The following is a 19,185-nucleotide window of genomic DNA, read 5'->3' on the forward strand; positions in this document are numbered from 1 at the left end:
TCTTGCTGCTGGTTTACGTTGTCTTCTGCCAGATGGGCTGATTCTGTCTCTTTTTCTATTAAGCTCTAGTGATGCTGAATGCTGAACATATATTAATTTAGAGCTTCTTGTTATCAGAACAAAGTTGAAATACTATAGAGAGTTAAGAAAAATATATTAAGCCACCAAAATGATCCAGAGCCCAGAGGAAATAGCTTCAAAGAGAGATTAACAAAACTGAATAAATGTGTTTCAGAAAAAAAAAATCTGGGATAGGGAAGAAGGGCGACGCAATGGGAAAACGTGTGTCCTGGCTAATGGAGCTGATCTATTACATTGTGGCAGGGCACAATACAACATAAACCCAGTACATTTATATTTATATATACAGTAAATATATCCAGGGATTTTGAAGTTCCTAGAGAGGATAAATCATCATTATTCCAGATCAAAGATGGATTAATTTTGGCAATCAAAACACAGCTTCTTTGGCTTTATAATGGCATTATAATGAAATCTCCCAATTCCCTTGGGTCATCACAGAAGATACAAATATGTCTTGCTAACACACGCTCATCAAAGCAGCAGAGGACTAACTTGAAGACATGTGAAATTGCACGCTACTCCTCTCCAAGCATTTTGCCAAACAGTAGCCAGAGCTTTCCATGTAGAGGTATTTTTTTCCCCTCTAATAACATATAAATCTATACTTGCCTATAATTATTTCTCAAACAAAACACCAAGTAATGCATTTACTTACAAGCAACAATGTTTATGTATCGATTCTTATTCTTGTTGTCGGGGTGATTAGAGCTGTCTGATGTAATACCTAGATCTACAGTACAGCTCTGGATTTCCTGAAAAAAAAAAAGTATGTCATATGTTAGTAAGTATTAAGATACATAAAATGTCTTAAAATATAGTAAGTCAGCATGAAAAGAACCACAACCTTATACCCAATTATCTATGATATTTTACAACTACTTCATTGCTAAAAAAAAAATGCAGTGAAATAATTCCTTACCTGATAAAACTCTTTCAGTGTCTAATGAGGGAATGAATGCAAAAAAAGTAAAAAAAAATCAAATTCCACAGCACAGAACAAATGGATAAAAGTGTTTATATAAATTACAATTACTATATGGAAAACAGTTATGGTCATGCAATACATATCTCCGTAGTAACAACAAAGCTGAATATTTTGACATAACTCTTAAAGGAAACACGAGGTAATTTTCCTGATAAAATACTGGCATCTGTTTTCCTATCTTTAGCTTTAATGTTAGACCTTACGCTGGTAAAAGCTTATACATGTGAGCAACATCAATGACTTTAGCCAGATTATCTATATATTTAGCTGTTCATTGGATTTGTTATTGGTCCTTATAACTGCATTAGTTTCTCTGCAGAATGCTTTTGCTCTCTTTGAATTCAGCTGTAAAACCTTCCCTGGAGCAGGAGAGCGTGCCGCTCAGCCAGCCTCATGGTACGCTGGTGAAGGACAGCATTACAGCCCTCAGTCTGCCACCAGTTTCTCAATGAACCCAACGTTTTTATAAAGAAAGAGACAGGCATGAGAAGACAGGTACAAAGTCTGTAAGACTCACTTAATTAGTTTATTTTATTTTATTGATTACTTTGACTGACAGGAAACTCAAGCATTTATAAGTTCCACATTCTTAAGTAGGAAATATGTGTCATCACTAAAAGTACTATAATAATGTTTCCCAACACTTTTTAGGATTTATTTTAATATTAATCACCTTCAGCTATTTAAATATATATATGTGGAAAATGGTTACCAGTCTGAAAATCAGATTTTAAATATGAGTTGTTTTATAGTAATATAAATAAAAAAACGTGAACCACCCCTGTACTGTCCAAATGTATGCTGACTCTGCAAAGACAATAACTATATTTCAATTTTTCCATATCTTCTAAGTTCTTTATCATTAGAGAAAAGACGAGGACACTAATTCTGGGGTAGTCTGTAAAGCCAAAAAGAATCTCCAAGAATTGATGAGGACACTGAATTTTTTGTGATAGTTAAAACAAACACGAAATATTTCAGATAGTGTGGGTGTAGCTCAGTGAGATGTAGTATATTTGGTCTTTGGATCACTGCTGTAATTTAGGAAAAGAACAATTTTAGGAGAAGAACAATTTAGGATGAACAATTTGATTTCTGTATTGCTGTCCTCACTAATGGTGAAAGAACTTTATTACCATTGTATTACACACAGTCCTTCAACATCTGCTCTTATTAACAGCCAGTCTAGGTGGAGCCCAGTCCTGTCAGTGCGTATGCACATGGTAACATATGAACATGCACTGGACATTCACAAGTATTTACAAGTTTGGTCCCACAATCAGATGGATATTCTCAATGTTAAATGAATTGGAAAAGAAACGCTGATGAAGAAGGCTAGGTGAATGACATGGAATTTTTGGTCCATTAGATCACAACACATTGGCTGGGGAAGCAAAAGCAAAACCAAAAGATGCAAAACTATTTTTTTTTTTACTTTCAGTATTGGTTTTGCAGCAGGATCATATTTTAAATTAATAGACATAAATTTAAAAACTTGTTTCTATCCCAACTGGCTGATTTTGTTAGAAATCACTTGTCAAGAATTTTAATAGCACAGCTTTAATTACAGAGTTAATTACAGGTTTATAATGTTTATTTTATGTGACTTAAGTTAGAACATATCTATCTTTAAATTGCTTGTAACGCATACAAATGTGAAAAACAATGAAGTTCATTAGTTACATATGGTGATAGTAACATTATATGATGAGAGCATATGTTTCAAAATTTTGAAATACTTCTTGTGAATCATATACTTTAGGAAAGGAATTGTAAAGCTTTCACTATCACATATGAAGACTACATTAGCTCCCCTGTTCATCAGAAGTCTTGCCACATGTACTCATTATTACTTCCATTTTTTTTTCTCTGTAAATGGAGCAAGTAAATGTGGGCAGCTATTGCAAAATTCAATTGGCATTAGTGTTGGAAAAGCTTTAGATCTACAACTGTATCTGATAAACCATACAGACTGCATTATCTTTGCATAGTTATTCACACAATCATGTAGTATTTCATCACAGTGATAAACATTCCCATTTGCATCCCAGTCTTGCTAGCTTTTACAAATCTCCCTAGCTTTTATGCATAAACAGTCCTTACTGGGTTCATAGTACTTATATTTACATGCATTTATGAAATTAGTCCCCAAGTCAGAATGTAATGCCCAGTTCTTTGTTTCCAGGCATTTAAACTTAACATTATTTGTATGTGCCAAGAAGAAAGATGACGTCATAGAGCCATACCTCAAATTCTTCAGAAAAACCATTACTTGCATGTAAATCTGCAACATGTTTTGGAAAATGCTTTATTGGAATTGCTCCAACATCATCTTAGGGGTGGGAAAAGACAAAAAATATATTTATGAAGAATAAAAAGCCAGTGACATATAAAGAAGTTTATATGTAGGCAACACCCTGAAATAAAATTTTTGGCATGAACTTTGGATATACAACTCCCACAAAAATAAAAACACTCTTTAACACCATTAACATTTCTAAAATAATTCTCTAACACTTATACATTTCTAAATGACTATTTGGAAAGAAGAAAATTCCTTGCTAGGTCTTGCTCTTTAAGCCCCCAAAATCAAGGTGCTGATTCTGCAAGATGCTGAGTTTGTCTGTACATTGAAGAGCACTCAGAACTCCCTGTGAATTCAAGGGGAAATAGGAGGATTAGCAGTTTGCTACAAGATGTTCAAAGGGAGAGGGTAGGAGCAGAACTCTGAATAGTACTGATAAAGAAAGAATGATCAGGCAGAGTCGTCTGGGTGCTTTCGGCTGATTAGTGTTGCACTGGGACTCTGACACAGTACCTGGACTAGCCGCATAGTCCCAAGTCTACTAAATTAATGCAGCATTATGCCAGTAGTGTAAACAGATGTGTTGCATGTTTGCGTTGGCATCCAAAGGAAACAACAACTAATTTTCATCTTTTATTGCATTAGTGAGTACTTCCAGTAGGATTTTTTATCCCATTCTCCCCGTGATTCTATGATTATCTATTGATAATAATCTTATGTCTGATCCTGGGAGTATTGACTGCAAATTTTCACATCAGGCTTTATACTTCAAGTTTTAAGTGAAAGATTTAAGTTTACGACTTTCTGGATACCCACAAAGACAATATCTACAACCAATAAATGTGATTCACGCAACTTCTGGGTCCTGATACTCAGTCTGAATTTTCCATCTGATGTTTATATTTCAGAACGTCTCCTTTTTACTTTATACAAATACAGAAAAACACTCTTGTGTAGAACATTCATTAGGGATCATGTCAAAAACCTTTGGGACTTTTAATCTTCTCTTTCCTGCAAATATGCTGTGTAAACAAAGTCATCTGTTCTGTTAATTGCCTGTTAAAAGATGACATTATTTCAGCTAGTTTTAGTTCTGAAGAATATTTTTTTTTTAAAGCCTTTCATGGATTAAAAATATTTTTATTTCACAATTTGTAATTTCATCACTGTTTCATACGAGAAAAAAACATCAAAAACATTGAACAAGGACCTGTTATTTACATCAACAGATGTTCAGCATTTAGGCCACCTAATAATTTTAGCTTTCAGTTACCAAGAATTTGTTGATTTGTATTGAGATCCATCTGGTCTTCCACTTATATGAATGGATCTGAATACAAAAAGTGAATTTATCCAGTCAAGCCTAAGAGAAGCTGAACAAATGTGTAACACTATCTTCACACTTTGGAGATGAAATCTGGCATAAAGTGTTTATTCTAATGACATGCAAACACAAAACCAGAAGGGAAGGTAAATGACCCCAAGAGCGAGGACAGTAAGGGAGAAAGAGATCTCAGGTTTGGTGTAATTACTGTTTTATTTCCTTGCCAGTGCTAATCTCCCAATTCAATCCTTTCTGACTCCAGGAATATATTTTGTATCTGGATGGCAGGTATCACTTGAAACTACTTAATAGTGGGTCCTAATATTACCCTGTAATTCATTATTTGTTCTGAATGCATCTTTGAATTACGCTGTGAAGTGCCAGGGCATTTTCTGTGAATAACTGCAATTCTCCTATCTCTGCCAATGAAACCCCACAAAAGGAAAACCTAATATATAATGAGAACTGTGGAGTGTGCTTTTAGTCATAGCCATAATAAAAAATTAAACAGTAGTTACAAAATGCTCTTCCTGCTCTACGCTCTTTGCCAGTATTATATCACAGTTAGTCTCAATTGTGGTAAAATTACACTGCTCAAACACTTGTGCAATAGAAAACACAAAAACTGCTCACTTGACGTCTGCTGCACACAAAATGAAACAAAAATATTTCCTCAGGACTTGCAGCTTTTTCCATAAAGTATTTTATGTATCTTTCAGTCACTTAGAAACACTTTTCTCTTTAAGTTAATATTTATCAGTATTTCAGAAGGAAAACGTCCAGCATCAAAACACATATTTTAAGCACTCAGAATAACTGGAAGTGCAATTCTGTCTTATAGCAATGGAAAACACTATCTCCCTGAGGTGAGCTGGTTAGGAAAAAATTGCAAGAAAATTATACAGTTGTACTGCAATACAGTTAATGATAAAGAGTAAGAGCAGAGATTTCCTATAATGATTGCCACTTGACATTCATATATAATCACATGTTTTCTGAAATCAAGCTATATGTTAACCATTTAGAAAAATGTTATGTGGCTCCTAACGATAGCAATCAATACAAGAGGCATTTAAAGATGCCTACAATTCTGTTACAACAGAAGTCTAATGTTTGGGATTTATTTAATGAAACGTGTTTACTAGTTATCTACACAAGGGCCGATTTTGCTTCCCTTAGTCATTCCAAGGAAACCCATCCCCCTGTGTAATAGCACAGTTTGCAAAAGCATTACTTGTGGAACAAGATATCCTTTTCTCATGGGTGAAAATGTGGCTTGGGATCTGCTGCAGAATTAATCTATTTAAGGTACTTTTCATTCTACTCAAATTGAAAAAGCTGGGAGGGCTGCCTATGCTCCTCTGATACTCTCTGAGGAGGAAAGAAAAGGAACAGTTTCTCCAAATAACTGTAGTGGATATGGAACCAGAAGATGCTAATAATATTCTGCACTTGTGTATCATCTTTATGAGAGGCTCACAGAGAACTTTACCAGTAGTAACTATACTAGTAAAATCTATAAGTTAAAGAAAACATCGTAATTGCAAATGAAATGCAGATAGATGAGGCATATATTGGTCCTGCTGGCAAAAAGAATAGGTCATGTTGTATACATAGGTGACAAATTCACTTAAAAGCAGAAATACAGCAGAATATGTTGCTGGTGTAATCCTCTGCTTTGTGACAGTGAACCAGAGCTATTTAGTGTAGCTCAGATGGCTACACTAGCAGCCATTTCTAGTGAGGCTACCCCTCAAATGGCTAGAAGGCACAGTGTATCTTTGAGACAACTCTGTAACGTGAGGATATTTCTCTTCTGTGTTTCCTACAGGAGAGAATATTAGTAACACTACTCTCTGCCTCCATCAAGTACACTTGTGTTTATTAGTACAAGGGGATACAAATCTCTGGTTTACAGATATTACAGTCTGTGAAGAATTCATACGGACATATACGAGGCAGCATCTTCCAACAGCTAACACCAATCCACAGAACAGTTGACAAAAATACCTGAGACTGGGAAGATTGGAGCTGGGGGAGCAGAAATCACTCGAGGTGACGTATTATCTTCTAAATAAAAGTGAGCAGTCTGGAAACATTTCCTAGAAGGTAAGAAACATAAATAAATATTGCAAAAAAAAAAAAAAAAATCTGAGACCTTTTGGAATTCTGGCATTATTGAGTAACAAAGAAATCATGGTTTTGAAAGCCAGTTTTCATGGAGTGTCGAATACTACTGCTATGATATAAATATTCCCCCAACACACCACCGAATTATGCATACAACTTGAAGATACTACATCAACTCAGCATAATACATAGTTCATGCATCTTTACCTATACCAGAGGCAGAAGATACAGCACACATCAGACATAGTGAAAGCTGGAAGAGGAACTCTGCAACAGGAGCTACTGTAGATGCTGCACAACAAGTCCAAGTACAAAAAATGCCATTGTCTTCCTTCCTTATCCGAATTTGCACACATAATTACTGTTCCCTTTCATGTGATTATGCTAGCCTGAAGATGAAGCAGTGTATGAGATCAGTTCTGGTAATTCATCGATAGATCCTACTGCAGACACGGAAATGCAATAAAAAGCAACATGTCCTGTAACAGACAAAACGGCGTCTCTGGAAGTATGACTGGGGCTAAACAATTTTTTCATAATGTAATTGCAACACTGAGGGACAGCTTAACCAACGAGGACTTCCCGAAGTTGACAGGGGAATTTATAACTCCAGGAGATGCTAGCTTTGTGGCAAAAACATTAAAGGATGAATACAAATGGAATCAACCTTACCTATGACCCACAATGTTATTTGTATCTGTGCTGTAATCCAGATGTGAAGATAATAAGAATAGCATCTGTTAAGAGTCCAAGCTATTCAAGGGACTAAACAACCAACTGCTGCTGTAAGCATTGCAAAGCCTCCTTAATTAAAAATCTCCGTATGATTAGACATGCTAATAACAATCTCTACTGTGGGTCACTTAATCTATTGAAACATTATTCACTAATCATTACATTTAAAAAGAAATATATCCATCATGAAAATATTAATCTCTTTATATTTACAAGATTCTGCTTCTTCAAAGCTGTTGGCTGAAGCTATTATATGATCTTTTGCTATTTTGTGTAATCAAAATAGTCTTTCCAGTACCATTAATGTAGATCATAAAGACTTTGGTAAGCTTATTTGAATTAAGCCTCTGCGGTGTAATCACTGGTGTTTTAAATTCTTCTGTACTGTTCCTATATCACTGTATGGATAAAACCTTTCAGATAATTGTTATAATCAAAAAGAAATTTTGAGGCTACTTTGAGAAATAGATAGGGAATATGCGGATACAGTCAGTCTTTCCAGTACCATTAATGTAGATCATAAAGACTTTGGTAAGCTTATTTGAATTAAGCCTCTGCGAAACATGCCTATACTCTTGGAATGTTTTGGGAATTTTCTGTCTGTGCACAATGCAGATTCTCTTAAAGCACAAAAAAAAGTGGACAGCTACATCAAAGGGAAAATTGTGGCATGCAAAATAGTTCTGGTGATTCACATGAGAATTAAATTTGGAGTCCAGCTAGAATCTTCTAAAACCATATTTGTGATGGTCATAGTTCCTACTTCGGCTTTGCATGACATGTTTGGAGTAAGACTACCCATTATGTACTCAGTTTTACTTAGAAATGGCAATTTTGGATGCAGACCAAGAACACATTCAGGATATGGGAACATCTTTCTAATTTTCAAAGAGGCTCTAACATTAGCACCCCATAGAGTTACTGGCTGCTGAGGTGAGAGAGGCTGTCTCAATGCTAGCATAATACTCAAGAGTTAGTCTCAGGACTGTGTGCAAAATGTCTGTAAGAGGTAGGCAAGTATCAAAGCACTTCAAATCACTAAACACTTTTGGAAAGTCTGGCCCTGCCTGCTGGGCATGGAGAATGCTGATGTACTGTGTTTATTAAAAACAGCACCAACCAACCAACCATGCCAACCAGCCTGACTGGAATAGGTTGTGCAGAGAGGTGGTGGATGCCCCATCCCTGGAACCATTCAAGGTCAGGTTGGACAGGGCTCTGAGCAACCTGATCTAGTTGAAGATGTTCCTGCTTATTGCAGGGGGGTTGGACTAGATGACCTTTAAAGGTCCCTTCCAACCTAAACTATTCTATGATTAAAGCTCTAAAACCAAAAAATGTCCTCCCCCTAATGCCTACTGCTTATGAACAGTGATCATACATAAAGTTTATGGACTAACATTACAGAGTTTTGTCACCTCCTTCCTTGAGAAAAGATTGAGCTAAAAAGAATTTAATTAGCATAACGGCTTTCACATCTAAAGCAGTACTTAAAATGTCCTCATAATATGCCATACATTCACTATCCCTTACTGAGCCACTGTAGCTTTAATCTTTAACAAGTTAATTGTGGCTGAAAATAAATTACACCCTTAGCACATTTGGGAGACAAATTCATAGCAATTGACTTAACCTGTAATAAGAGTCATAAATAGGCACTCCATCTGCTTCTGCATCAGCAGTGAAAGCCTTCATGACTAAACCTAATGTTAATAACCATGTCTCATTAATTATCACTTGTTGTTAATGAAAAAAGTGATGACTATTTCAAACTTCCAGACAAAGGTCCCATCACTTAATATTAACCTGATTATTTAATTTACACCTTTCATCACAGCATTTAGATCTTCAACCTAAAACTGTAATTTGTAATTTAGACACCGCACTTCTTCGAACACACACTTTATATATGGAGATAGTGCTAAGCCATTGAATTAATTAGAGCATCTGTATCTGTACAGCAAGGCACGCAGCAGCAGCTCTTCAGTTTAACAGGAGAGATACTAGATCTCTTCTCTACTAGAACACTTCAGTGTGAACTACTTGGGACAAGACTATGCCTCAGACTGCAGAGGACGTCGTTTTCCTGGCGTATGGGCCCCTGGAGCTGGGCTGAGGATACCTGCTGCCTACTTCTCCCCCGAGGGGCAGGGACTGCTCAGGGCTTGATTCGGATTGTCACGGAGGCAGGCAACACAGCGTGGCGCAGTGTGCGCCTGCGAGCGTGCGCGTGGGCAGCTCGTGTCGGCTGAGGAAGGGAGCTGAACCTCGGAAGTCAGAGGCATCTGTGACAGGATGGGTTTGCACATCCAGTGCTTGCCCAGATTAGTCTTAGAGGCATGATTACTTCTTTCTCTGAGAATTTCAGGGTCTTTTGTGCTCACAGGACATCCCCCAACAGGTATCCTCAAACACTTATTAGAATTTTTTTTAAATGGTTCTGATCATTTAAAGATCTGATGGTTCCAAATGATTTTTAAATGGATCCTCAAGGGATCCAATGATTTCAATTACTCCATTTTTAAATGGTTCCTATCAATTTTTAAGTGCTTGTCAGATCAATTTTTAATTTTCAAATTTTATTAACTCTTTTATTTATAATTGGATGTTACATAGTTGAGAAGTTTTTCCGTCATGGATGGATGAGTGTGGCCTTTATAGGTTTAAATCTGTTTTTAGCGTGCCTCTGATTTGTGAGTTTAATTATCCTTACAGAGGGTTCTCAGCTCTGTTCCCATAAACCTAACACAGGATTCAAGGCATCGGTTCAAATCATGGATAAGAAAATGCATGTTCTCTGACAGTTGTGTTTCAAAGATAGAGGGTGGTAGAGGAAAGTTAAAATTTAAATGACTACTCGGGGTGTTGTCTGTCACTGGGTTGGTCATTTCTGAAGCATTGCTCTCTGTAACTTCTAGGAGGCTTCATGACAGCCAGCTGATATTCAGTATGTCTACAGATAGAAATGTAGCTGGAACTGCATTAGCAGTTTGCTGTTCACATTATTAGAGCTAGTCTCTTACTGAGATTCATATATATTTGTTGAAAAAAAATCTTGAATGGTACAACTCCCATTGACAACTGTTACCATTTTACTATTTTCCAAGCTCTTCTTATGATAACAATTATAAAAATTGATTTGCACAAATAGCCTGACTTTTCTTCCTATACATCATTTCATCAGCTTTATTTTCATTGATCATTTCTATGAACTGTTCCAAAAGAGTACACACACGCATAAGCAATTTCCAGTATATTCTATGTCGACACAGAGAAACTTTCAATTTCAGTCACCTTAACAGGTAAGGTTAATTCAGCAAAATGGGAAAGATGAAGCCATCCAGAAATGAAAAGAACAGAGCAAGGAGATTCAAATATCCCTGCTGCATCTCTGCTGCAAGGACCCAGTCAAGTAGATAGATGGATAGACTAGAGAGAGATGGATAGACTCTAGATCTGGATAGAAAATTCTCTCTAAAGCTGTAAAAAAAATCTATCCGGATGACAAGGCCATTAAACAGGCAAAAGAATCTCCTCGTTTATTCCACTGTAATCTTAATCATGCTGAAGAAATGAAAGGAAAATGACATTGCTTGAAAATTGCTTGAATTACAACAGATTTGATACATAGAACTAGAGTAGTTCAAAATTGCATACTTTCTTACTGGCAATTAGACAATCTTTAGACAATATTGCCATTAAAAGTTTTCATCCCTGTCAGAGAAATGAATATTTTATCACAGAAAGATTGAAATTGTGCCTAATGAGATAGTGAAGAGATTGGGGAATTTCCTCAAGTGCTGATTAACAATTTCATGTAAAAAAACCCCCTCAAAACCCAAACAACAGATGGTACAGAATTATTTTTCTGATACAAATAATTCACGTGAAGAACAAAATAATTTTGCCTTTTTTTAACCTTGAAAAACTGGAACTTGTCGCTCTTGGTAGTTCTTTGGTTTTTAAACTAAATAACACACCTTTTGCATATTAAACACACCTTTTGCATATTTAAACTAGGAGCTAATACTGGAAACAACTCAAAGCACTGTTCAGTCAAATACCCAGCTAGGGTATACCAATGCAATTTTTTTGAGTCCTGTTGCCAAAGGAATATAGAATAACTTCTTGCAAGCCTAAGCTTTTTATGAACTTTAATAAGTGAAAATAATTGGCCCACATAAAAAAAAGCATTATAAAAAGAAATTGACAGCTTACATCAATTATTTCAAAATCAACTAAATCTAACCACAAAAATGCTGTAGACTTTATACTAGTATTTCCCAGGCATAAATAAAACTGCATAGCAATAAAGTTAATGTTCTGATTTTTCACAGGCTTTAAAAAGAGGTGAGGGTCTTGGCACCTTTGAAAGAGGGCCACAAAGTCCTACCTACAATACATACTGTTTATGTTTCATTCCTCTGAAATAAGAAACATGTTACTGGTGTTATCATAATGCCAAGAAAATTTTCTTGAGGATTAACAAAAAAAGAGCTCCATATTTTATTTTGTAGTACACAAGAAATACAGGAAAGATTAAATTCAAGTTCAAGAAGATATTACTGCTAACGGGATTTTTGTTTTATTTTGAAAGACCTATGTTACAGAATTGTTCATTCCCAGAGAAAGAATACGAAATGAACACAATGTTATTCGACAAAAACAAGCTTGTAACGTGTAGGATTAATAGAACTGCACTGTACAATCTGGGTCTTAAAATGGATGGTGTTCTTTGGCAAATAGAAAAGATTTCAAATACTATTTAGCCTCAGGGATGAAACCCTTTGGAAGATGAATATGAACGTTCATCCTGTGTAACGTGAAAGACAGAAAAAGGTTCTCAATATGAAAGTGGCTAGCTGGAAATCCTGTGATGGACAGTATAATTATCCAAACAGACATAAACTAAGAAATGAGTTGCGCAATTCTTACGGCAATTAACTACTTCTTTGGAAAGAAGAAGAAATCTTTCTGAAAATTCATTGCTTAAAAGTGTCTTTAATCATGCCGAAGGCTGGCTGACTTGCTAGCACACTCGCCTGGAACAAACGAAGCTTGAACTCAATTTCTTAAGCCTAGTCTGTTCAGGGACAGGATGTCTTCTGTCCCCGTGTGGGACATACCCTGCTGGGCCAATAGAAAACCAATGTCAGGAGACTAGAAGAAAAGTCACTAAGCACAACCCTGACATCATAGCCTAGAGATTACAGTAGTCAGTAGCTTGGAAAGGGCAGTCTGGGGTCTAGTTCCTGGTTCTTCAACACTTTTATACATTTCAGATTAAGCAGGATTGAGTAGGGGAGGAAAAAAAAAAGGAAGAAACAAGCTCTGGCAGCATCTGCGAGGTGTTTGGGCCTGCCTTCCCCCTTGTTCATACAGCTCCTGGAAGAGCAAGGTCCTGTTTTTTGCTGCTAGTTTACATGGTAGCACTACAGAAGCAGTAATAGGATCAGGTTCCTGGCAATCACCAAAGAGCAAGAATCTCCATGACAGGAAGTTTTTGCAACTTATTTCCCCCTTCTGAACCACTGCGTTTCCTCCCTGGCAACCTGCACACTCGAGAAAGTGTTAGGGTTGTGCATGGATTTTGGAAGCCCTATGAAAGATTAAGCAGATCTGTCCCTAGGAAGACTCTCTGCCTTTATCTAGAACCGAGGAAACAGAGCCAGACAAAAGCTTGAGCACTGCCACATACTACCACATGGCTAACTAGATTCCTGGTATGCTTTTAGCTCAGGCCAACTTGCACTATTTCACACAACACTTGACACAGTTGGGGTTAGCACAGGACAGAGACCATCCCCAGTAGGTGATGTGAATGCAGCCACTCTGTTTTTTTCCCATGAGGGAAGAGACTTCAGCTGTACGGAAGAGATCTGTGCCATGTCAGCTGGGCCTGGAGAAGAGTCCCTGGTCTGTTTTATTTCACAGATATAGTCTGTTGCTCTCACTGATTATGTTATCATGACTTCTTATAGCTATCACTTCTCTTTAGCCTAATTTTTTTTCTTACTGTCTTATCAATTTATCAAGTCACAGAGAAACACGCCCATGAGGGAACCTGAGCATGTGTGTGCACATGAAACGCATCCTTAGTTACCTGCTGAATGGTTTGAAAGGCTGGGGGGCAAATTTTGGTTTGGCAGAATCACAAAGCAGAACAACTTTTTAATCACAGAACATTGTAAGAGCTACTCACTAAGTGATCTTAAAACATTTATACTATTATAGTATCATTAAACTATTCCATTTCTATCTTGCATACAATGTCAGCTACAGCACACTCCTACAGTCCTATATGAATTGCTTATTCACATACTCCTGTTGAGGACCGTAGACTCTCATCCTGAATTGACAACTACCTTTTTTAACTGTTAAGGGATTGGAAAAATAGGAAACAAACCCATGCCATGCTATTTATTTTTCTTCTCCCTCCTATTCTTCCCAGTGCTCTGTTAAGTCACTTGGCTTCTAGGCATTAATAATCACAAGTAATTGTTTATTAAAATCTCTCAATATGGAAATAAACTTTTTGCAATGGTTCAACCCTCTGCAACCAAAAAGAATTGTAGTTAAGTATTTTGGACAAAAACCACCTTATTTTGTGAGCTTTATGTCACTGCACCACTGGGAACAATACAAAGACACGGTGAGAGACAAGATCCAGTCTCCCTGCTGTAAACCAGCTCAATAATGTCAATCACATTTTTAAAATCAGAGCTCTTTAGAACTGAAAAAAAAACCAACCAAAAAACAACTTACCTCCAATATATGAGAATACCCACAAGAATCACTAGACAGATAAAAGTCAGGGCTGATACGACCACAAGTGGTATAACTGTCTTCTTCTCTGATTCCAGACTCTCAGCTAGACCGATACGAGACTCATGGCTACTATTACTTGCCTCTGCAGTCAGAGAAAATTGAAACAGTCCATGTTTAAATTCTGAGAAATGCACAGCATGAGTGAATGTGTCTTATAATGAGCCTACTTAATACCACTTACCTCTATTTTTTAACTATGTACTGCAGAAAGTGTATACATTTGCAAACCAGCTTACAGAAAATAAGCAGATAGAGGGTAAAGCAAAGTGTTCAAGCTTATGTGACTCAGCCTTCCAGCAGTGGAGACTTCTCTTTGTAAGAACAGCAGATTGTTGTTAAAATACAGGAGAAGAAAGTTTTTTATTTTCATCTGTTTATTAGCTGAAAGCTAACTGAGTTAAGGAATCTGAATATATAATACTGGAATGTGTAAAGAACATTTTGATATTAAACTGTCACTCATATAATGCAAATCACTTCTCTGGCTAATAGTTTAATAGGAAAATTTTCTTACAATAGTCTCTATATCCTTGCCATGTTGCAGTTAAGCCTTCTGTATTTTAATACATTGTCCATTCTGTAACTCGCCTTACAGATACATCCTGCTCTCTTTGAATCCAATTGCAGTACTTCCTCCCCCAACTATACTGGAGTCAGAATTAAATTTCCTACCTCCGTCTTTACAGGTGATCAAATTATTATTTAGATATTGTCTAGATTTCACATTTCTGTCAGCCTTGTAATGCTGGATGACAGAAATATTTGGGCATAGGAATCTGTATGAAGATTAAAACAATATATTTCATAATCTCATTAAATAAGGGAACACAATGGTGGATGAGACCAATCCTGCATTTTTAACTTTGGTCATACCTCAAGAAGTAAATACTTTAAAACTGTGATTTTGACACAAAATGACTGATTCTTTTCAATCTGTGCAGTTTACTGTGGCCTGTGACCATTATATGAGTTAAAGCACAGAAATAAGCACTTTTGCACTTGTTAGAATTAAACCCCTAGATTTTCTAAGAATGTTTTCTGCTTTTGTGAACAGTCCTAATTCAATGAATGTTCTGTGTGGGAACAGAATTTTGCTGTCTAGAAATCAGCTGCACTCCATTGGGATTTCAAGGGACCAATTCTACATGAATAAAAATCTTTCAGACAAAAGGGAGAAGGGAATGGAGTTGGATCTGAAAAAAAAAATGACAACAAATCACATGTTCTAAATAGGATGTCAAAAAACAAACAGCTTCACACAGTACAGATTTCCAGGCAGCTCTCTGCTTGCCTCCATCTTCTTGAGTTTAGGGGCTTTCAGGGCTTTATATGCAAAAAGGTCTAGGCTCTGATCTTGCAGACATCATCTTGGTTTTAGTTCAAAGTACTTTAACAGCCAAATCAATCACTGCTCTTCAAATTTTGTAGCTCAGTGGGCAAAGTGATTGCAGGCACAAGTTGCTTCTGAAAATCTGTCCCCGACTTTCTGGTGAGTAGGCTAAAATCAGCATTTCCTATTGATTTCAGAAGAAACTATGTGTTTGCATGAGAGATCAGAATACGATCCCTTTGAAGCATTCATACTTGTTTATCCAACTCTGGACTAATTCACAGCGTAAAAACCAGTCTTATCTGTGTGATGACAGGGTTCCTTCAAACTGCATGACCAAATCCTATTAGGATTCCTTCTATGGGGAATGAAGAGCAGGCTTCTCATGGAACTGGGGGTTTCTTGCCTAATCACTCCAATGATGGCAGCTGAAAAGGCAGTCTCATCTATAGTAGCTTTCTTTGCTCCCTAATAATTGATGTGTTGGGATCCTTTGCATATTTCTTTATATTAATTTTTCTTACAGTTTTTCAACTGAAGTTGAAAGGTTTAGGTAGCCATAGAGGTCTTATGGAGAAAGCCCTAGTTCAGAACAAGCATAAATATGCATCAACAACTACAAAGACTAGGAAAAGTTTCAATGACAATTTTTTCTGTAATGGTCACAACAAGAAGACGTTTCATCAATTTCTGGTGAATTCACTGTAATGTATAAATAAGTTCTCAGCTGAGAGCTTTTTTGTTTTGTTTTGTTTTGTTTCATTTCTTTATAATTGAATTAAGCAAAGATGTCTTTGATTTACAGGAGACCATGTTAGACATGCTCACATTGAATTTCCAGTTTATTAAAAGACAATATTTGGCATCATTTATTGGAAAAAATAATGTACATGAAATGATACTGTATAGTGTCTTTCAATAATACCTAAAAGACAAGTCTGTTGAACTACTACTACTACTACTACTCCAGTAATGTATAATCTTTCTTGAGTTACTATCAGTAACAATTCAAATGACACCCATTATGTAAACTATAAATCTCTTACGGTAACACTCATTCACATTAGTAACATAAGTTTTGAAATATTGATGTTCTTTTTGCTGATTTTTAAAGAAATGTTATGCATTTTACACAATGTGGTAACTACTTACCTACTGAACTAATTAACTTATTGATTCAGTTTTATAACACCTACCTTGTTAGGAATCCTACTAATTTCTGTATGTTTTCTATTTTCTTTTATTTTCTATTTTTCACATTCTACTAGTCCAAGCTACACAGAGTGTCAGTTTACCACCTTTTTGTATTAGCATTCTGTTGCTCATGAGTAATACGACCTCATGTGATTTAACTGTGTATTTGTAGGACTGGGATGAAAATTTCCCACGCTTTGTGGATTCCATTCCTTAGTGGGTTTAATTGAATGATACTGCCCTCTACAGATGCTGGGAGTACTTAATGGAAGTTCAATTTATTTTCTAAAATACCAATTTAACCTTGTTTGTTGTTGTGTTTTTCAAACATCATAGATTGTTTCTGACTTTACTCTTGGACTTTCAATACTCTTAACAAGAGGCAATGCAAATTATGTGTTTGAATACTTCAGGTTTTCCACAATGAATTTTTAAATACACAGGAAATGTTTTATATTTATCAGGTTTTTATCTATGTGAGGTTCAGTTTTGCCTTCTGACCTTATCCTTGGAATCACAGATCACAAATACTCTCACTGACTTCAAGAGGACTGAATAGGAAAACAGCACTAAATATAAACAGGTACAGGGGAATCTGACTCTAAGTATTTTGGAAATATGCAAATCTGGCACAAAAAGTCTACATCTCACTGAAATCCGAAGGTGGCATACAGAGTAAAAATGAAAATGAATGTTTTTATGAGGTAAGATGAATCAGAATCAAACTGAAGCATCTTCTTCCTTGCTCAATACATCTTAGAAAATACAAAACAAAACACAAGGAGGAAATGTGCTGCTCTAAGTTAAAAAACAGAATCTCAGAGGTATGTTTCCTCTGGCAGAGGCATGGTTTCCTCTGGTGTATTTCTATAAGGACAGCACTTGTCTTTGTGCAGACAAGTTACATCCCTCTTAAACCTTTAAAACTAAAATTAAACAATTAACATTGAAACACATTCTGGTTTTAGATTGTGCACCACCCAACTTCTGCTGACAGTACGCGTCTATCCAAAAGCAGAGCATGAATCTTCTTACTGAAGAATATTTCAGGTGCAGTTTTAAGTAGCCAGAAGTAGCATTCACCAGATAGCCAGCTCAGCATGCACCCCCTTCCCCAGTGCTTCCTTAATCACACCCACTGGCACTGTTATGTTCTCCTTTTATTATATGTAGATAAACCTTCTCATTCTCTATGGCACAAAAGTATCCCCTCACAGCTTTCCATGGTATTCATTAGACTTATCCATAACTAACCTGCCTCAGAGATGTTGAATACTGATGAGTGATCACTAGTAACAGATGAGGCTGATGACTGTGATGATCCAGGAGTTAATTCTGAGTTACCTGCTTCAACTGCCCCTTCAGTGTCTTTCTCATTAAGGTCAGGAAAAATGAAATCTGTTGAAGTTTCATTATCATTAAGGCTATCTGAGGTACCTTGGCCAGAACCACTTTCTTCATCACTTGTGAAAACAGCCCAAGACTTAGACTCTGATGTGTTTTGCAATGGGACACTAGCAGTCTGAATGTGGTTCTCCAAAACTGTTGGGTCCTTGTGCTTCTTAGGTATCACACTCGCTGTGAAAGTCGGTACGGATGTATAATTACGTCTGTCCGTGGCATGGTTTATCTGACTGTCTGATGCAGCAATCGGAATTTTCTCTTCTTCTTCAGGTTTCTCAGAATGTGAGCTTACAATTAGGTTACTCTGATCCTTGTTATTGTTTACCTTTGTATTTTGTTCCTCTACTACCATATCCTGAGCTTCTCTATGGGAAGTGCATGAGATACAGTTACTTACAGGGAAGCCATCATCATACTCATCGTAGTCATCCTCAACTACAGAAGGCCACAAATCAGTACTGGACATGATACTGGGAGACAACCCAGAGGATTCTCTAGAAGGAACCAGCAACCTACTAAAAGTTACAGGAATCTCACTTTTGGGAGGAACAGCCGTAATAGAAATACGTACATTTGGTAAAGGAAGAGTGTGATGAATGGACACATCAGAATCAGAAACAACTGCAGGCATATGAACAGGATCAAAAGCAAGTGTAGAACTTGAAGAGGCACTGGCAGCCTCACTTCTTTCAAAAACACTTGAAGAGATACGGCTGTCTGCAGGAGTAGCTACATGTGGTAATGTATCACCTGTTAGGAAGGGAGTTGTTACGGCATTCGCTGCTTCGGGGGGAAAGGCATTTGTATTTTCTAAACTGGTCAGCTGGAATGAAACATCGCTACTGTACAATGAAGGCATAACCTGC

General features: G+C 36.7%; 1 protein-coding gene across 1 annotated transcript in view; it reads right to left on the minus strand.

The window, feature by feature from the left end:
* The window catches only part of PTPRZ1 (protein tyrosine phosphatase, receptor-type, Z polypeptide 1), a 41,578-nt gene that overhangs the window by 17,197 nt on the left and 5,196 nt on the right, over positions 1-19,185 (minus strand). Inside the window, exons 3-6 of the mRNA XM_009583513.1 lie at positions 14,329-14,473; positions 6,709-6,800; positions 3,316-3,401; positions 740-836 (exon numbers count right to left, since the gene is read on the minus strand). Coding sequence (XP_009581808.1) covers positions 740-836; positions 3,316-3,401; positions 6,709-6,800; positions 14,329-14,473 — 420 coding nt within the window. The remainder of the gene's footprint in view (positions 1-739; positions 837-3,315; positions 3,402-6,708; positions 6,801-14,328; positions 14,474-19,185) is intronic.

Source organism: Fulmarus glacialis, unplaced genomic scaffold, assembly GCF_000690835.1.
Source record: "Fulmarus glacialis isolate BGI_N327 unplaced genomic scaffold, ASM69083v1 scaffold17600, whole genome shotgun sequence".
In the NCBI taxonomy this organism is placed as follows: domain Eukaryota; kingdom Metazoa; phylum Chordata; class Aves; order Procellariiformes; family Procellariidae; genus Fulmarus; species Fulmarus glacialis.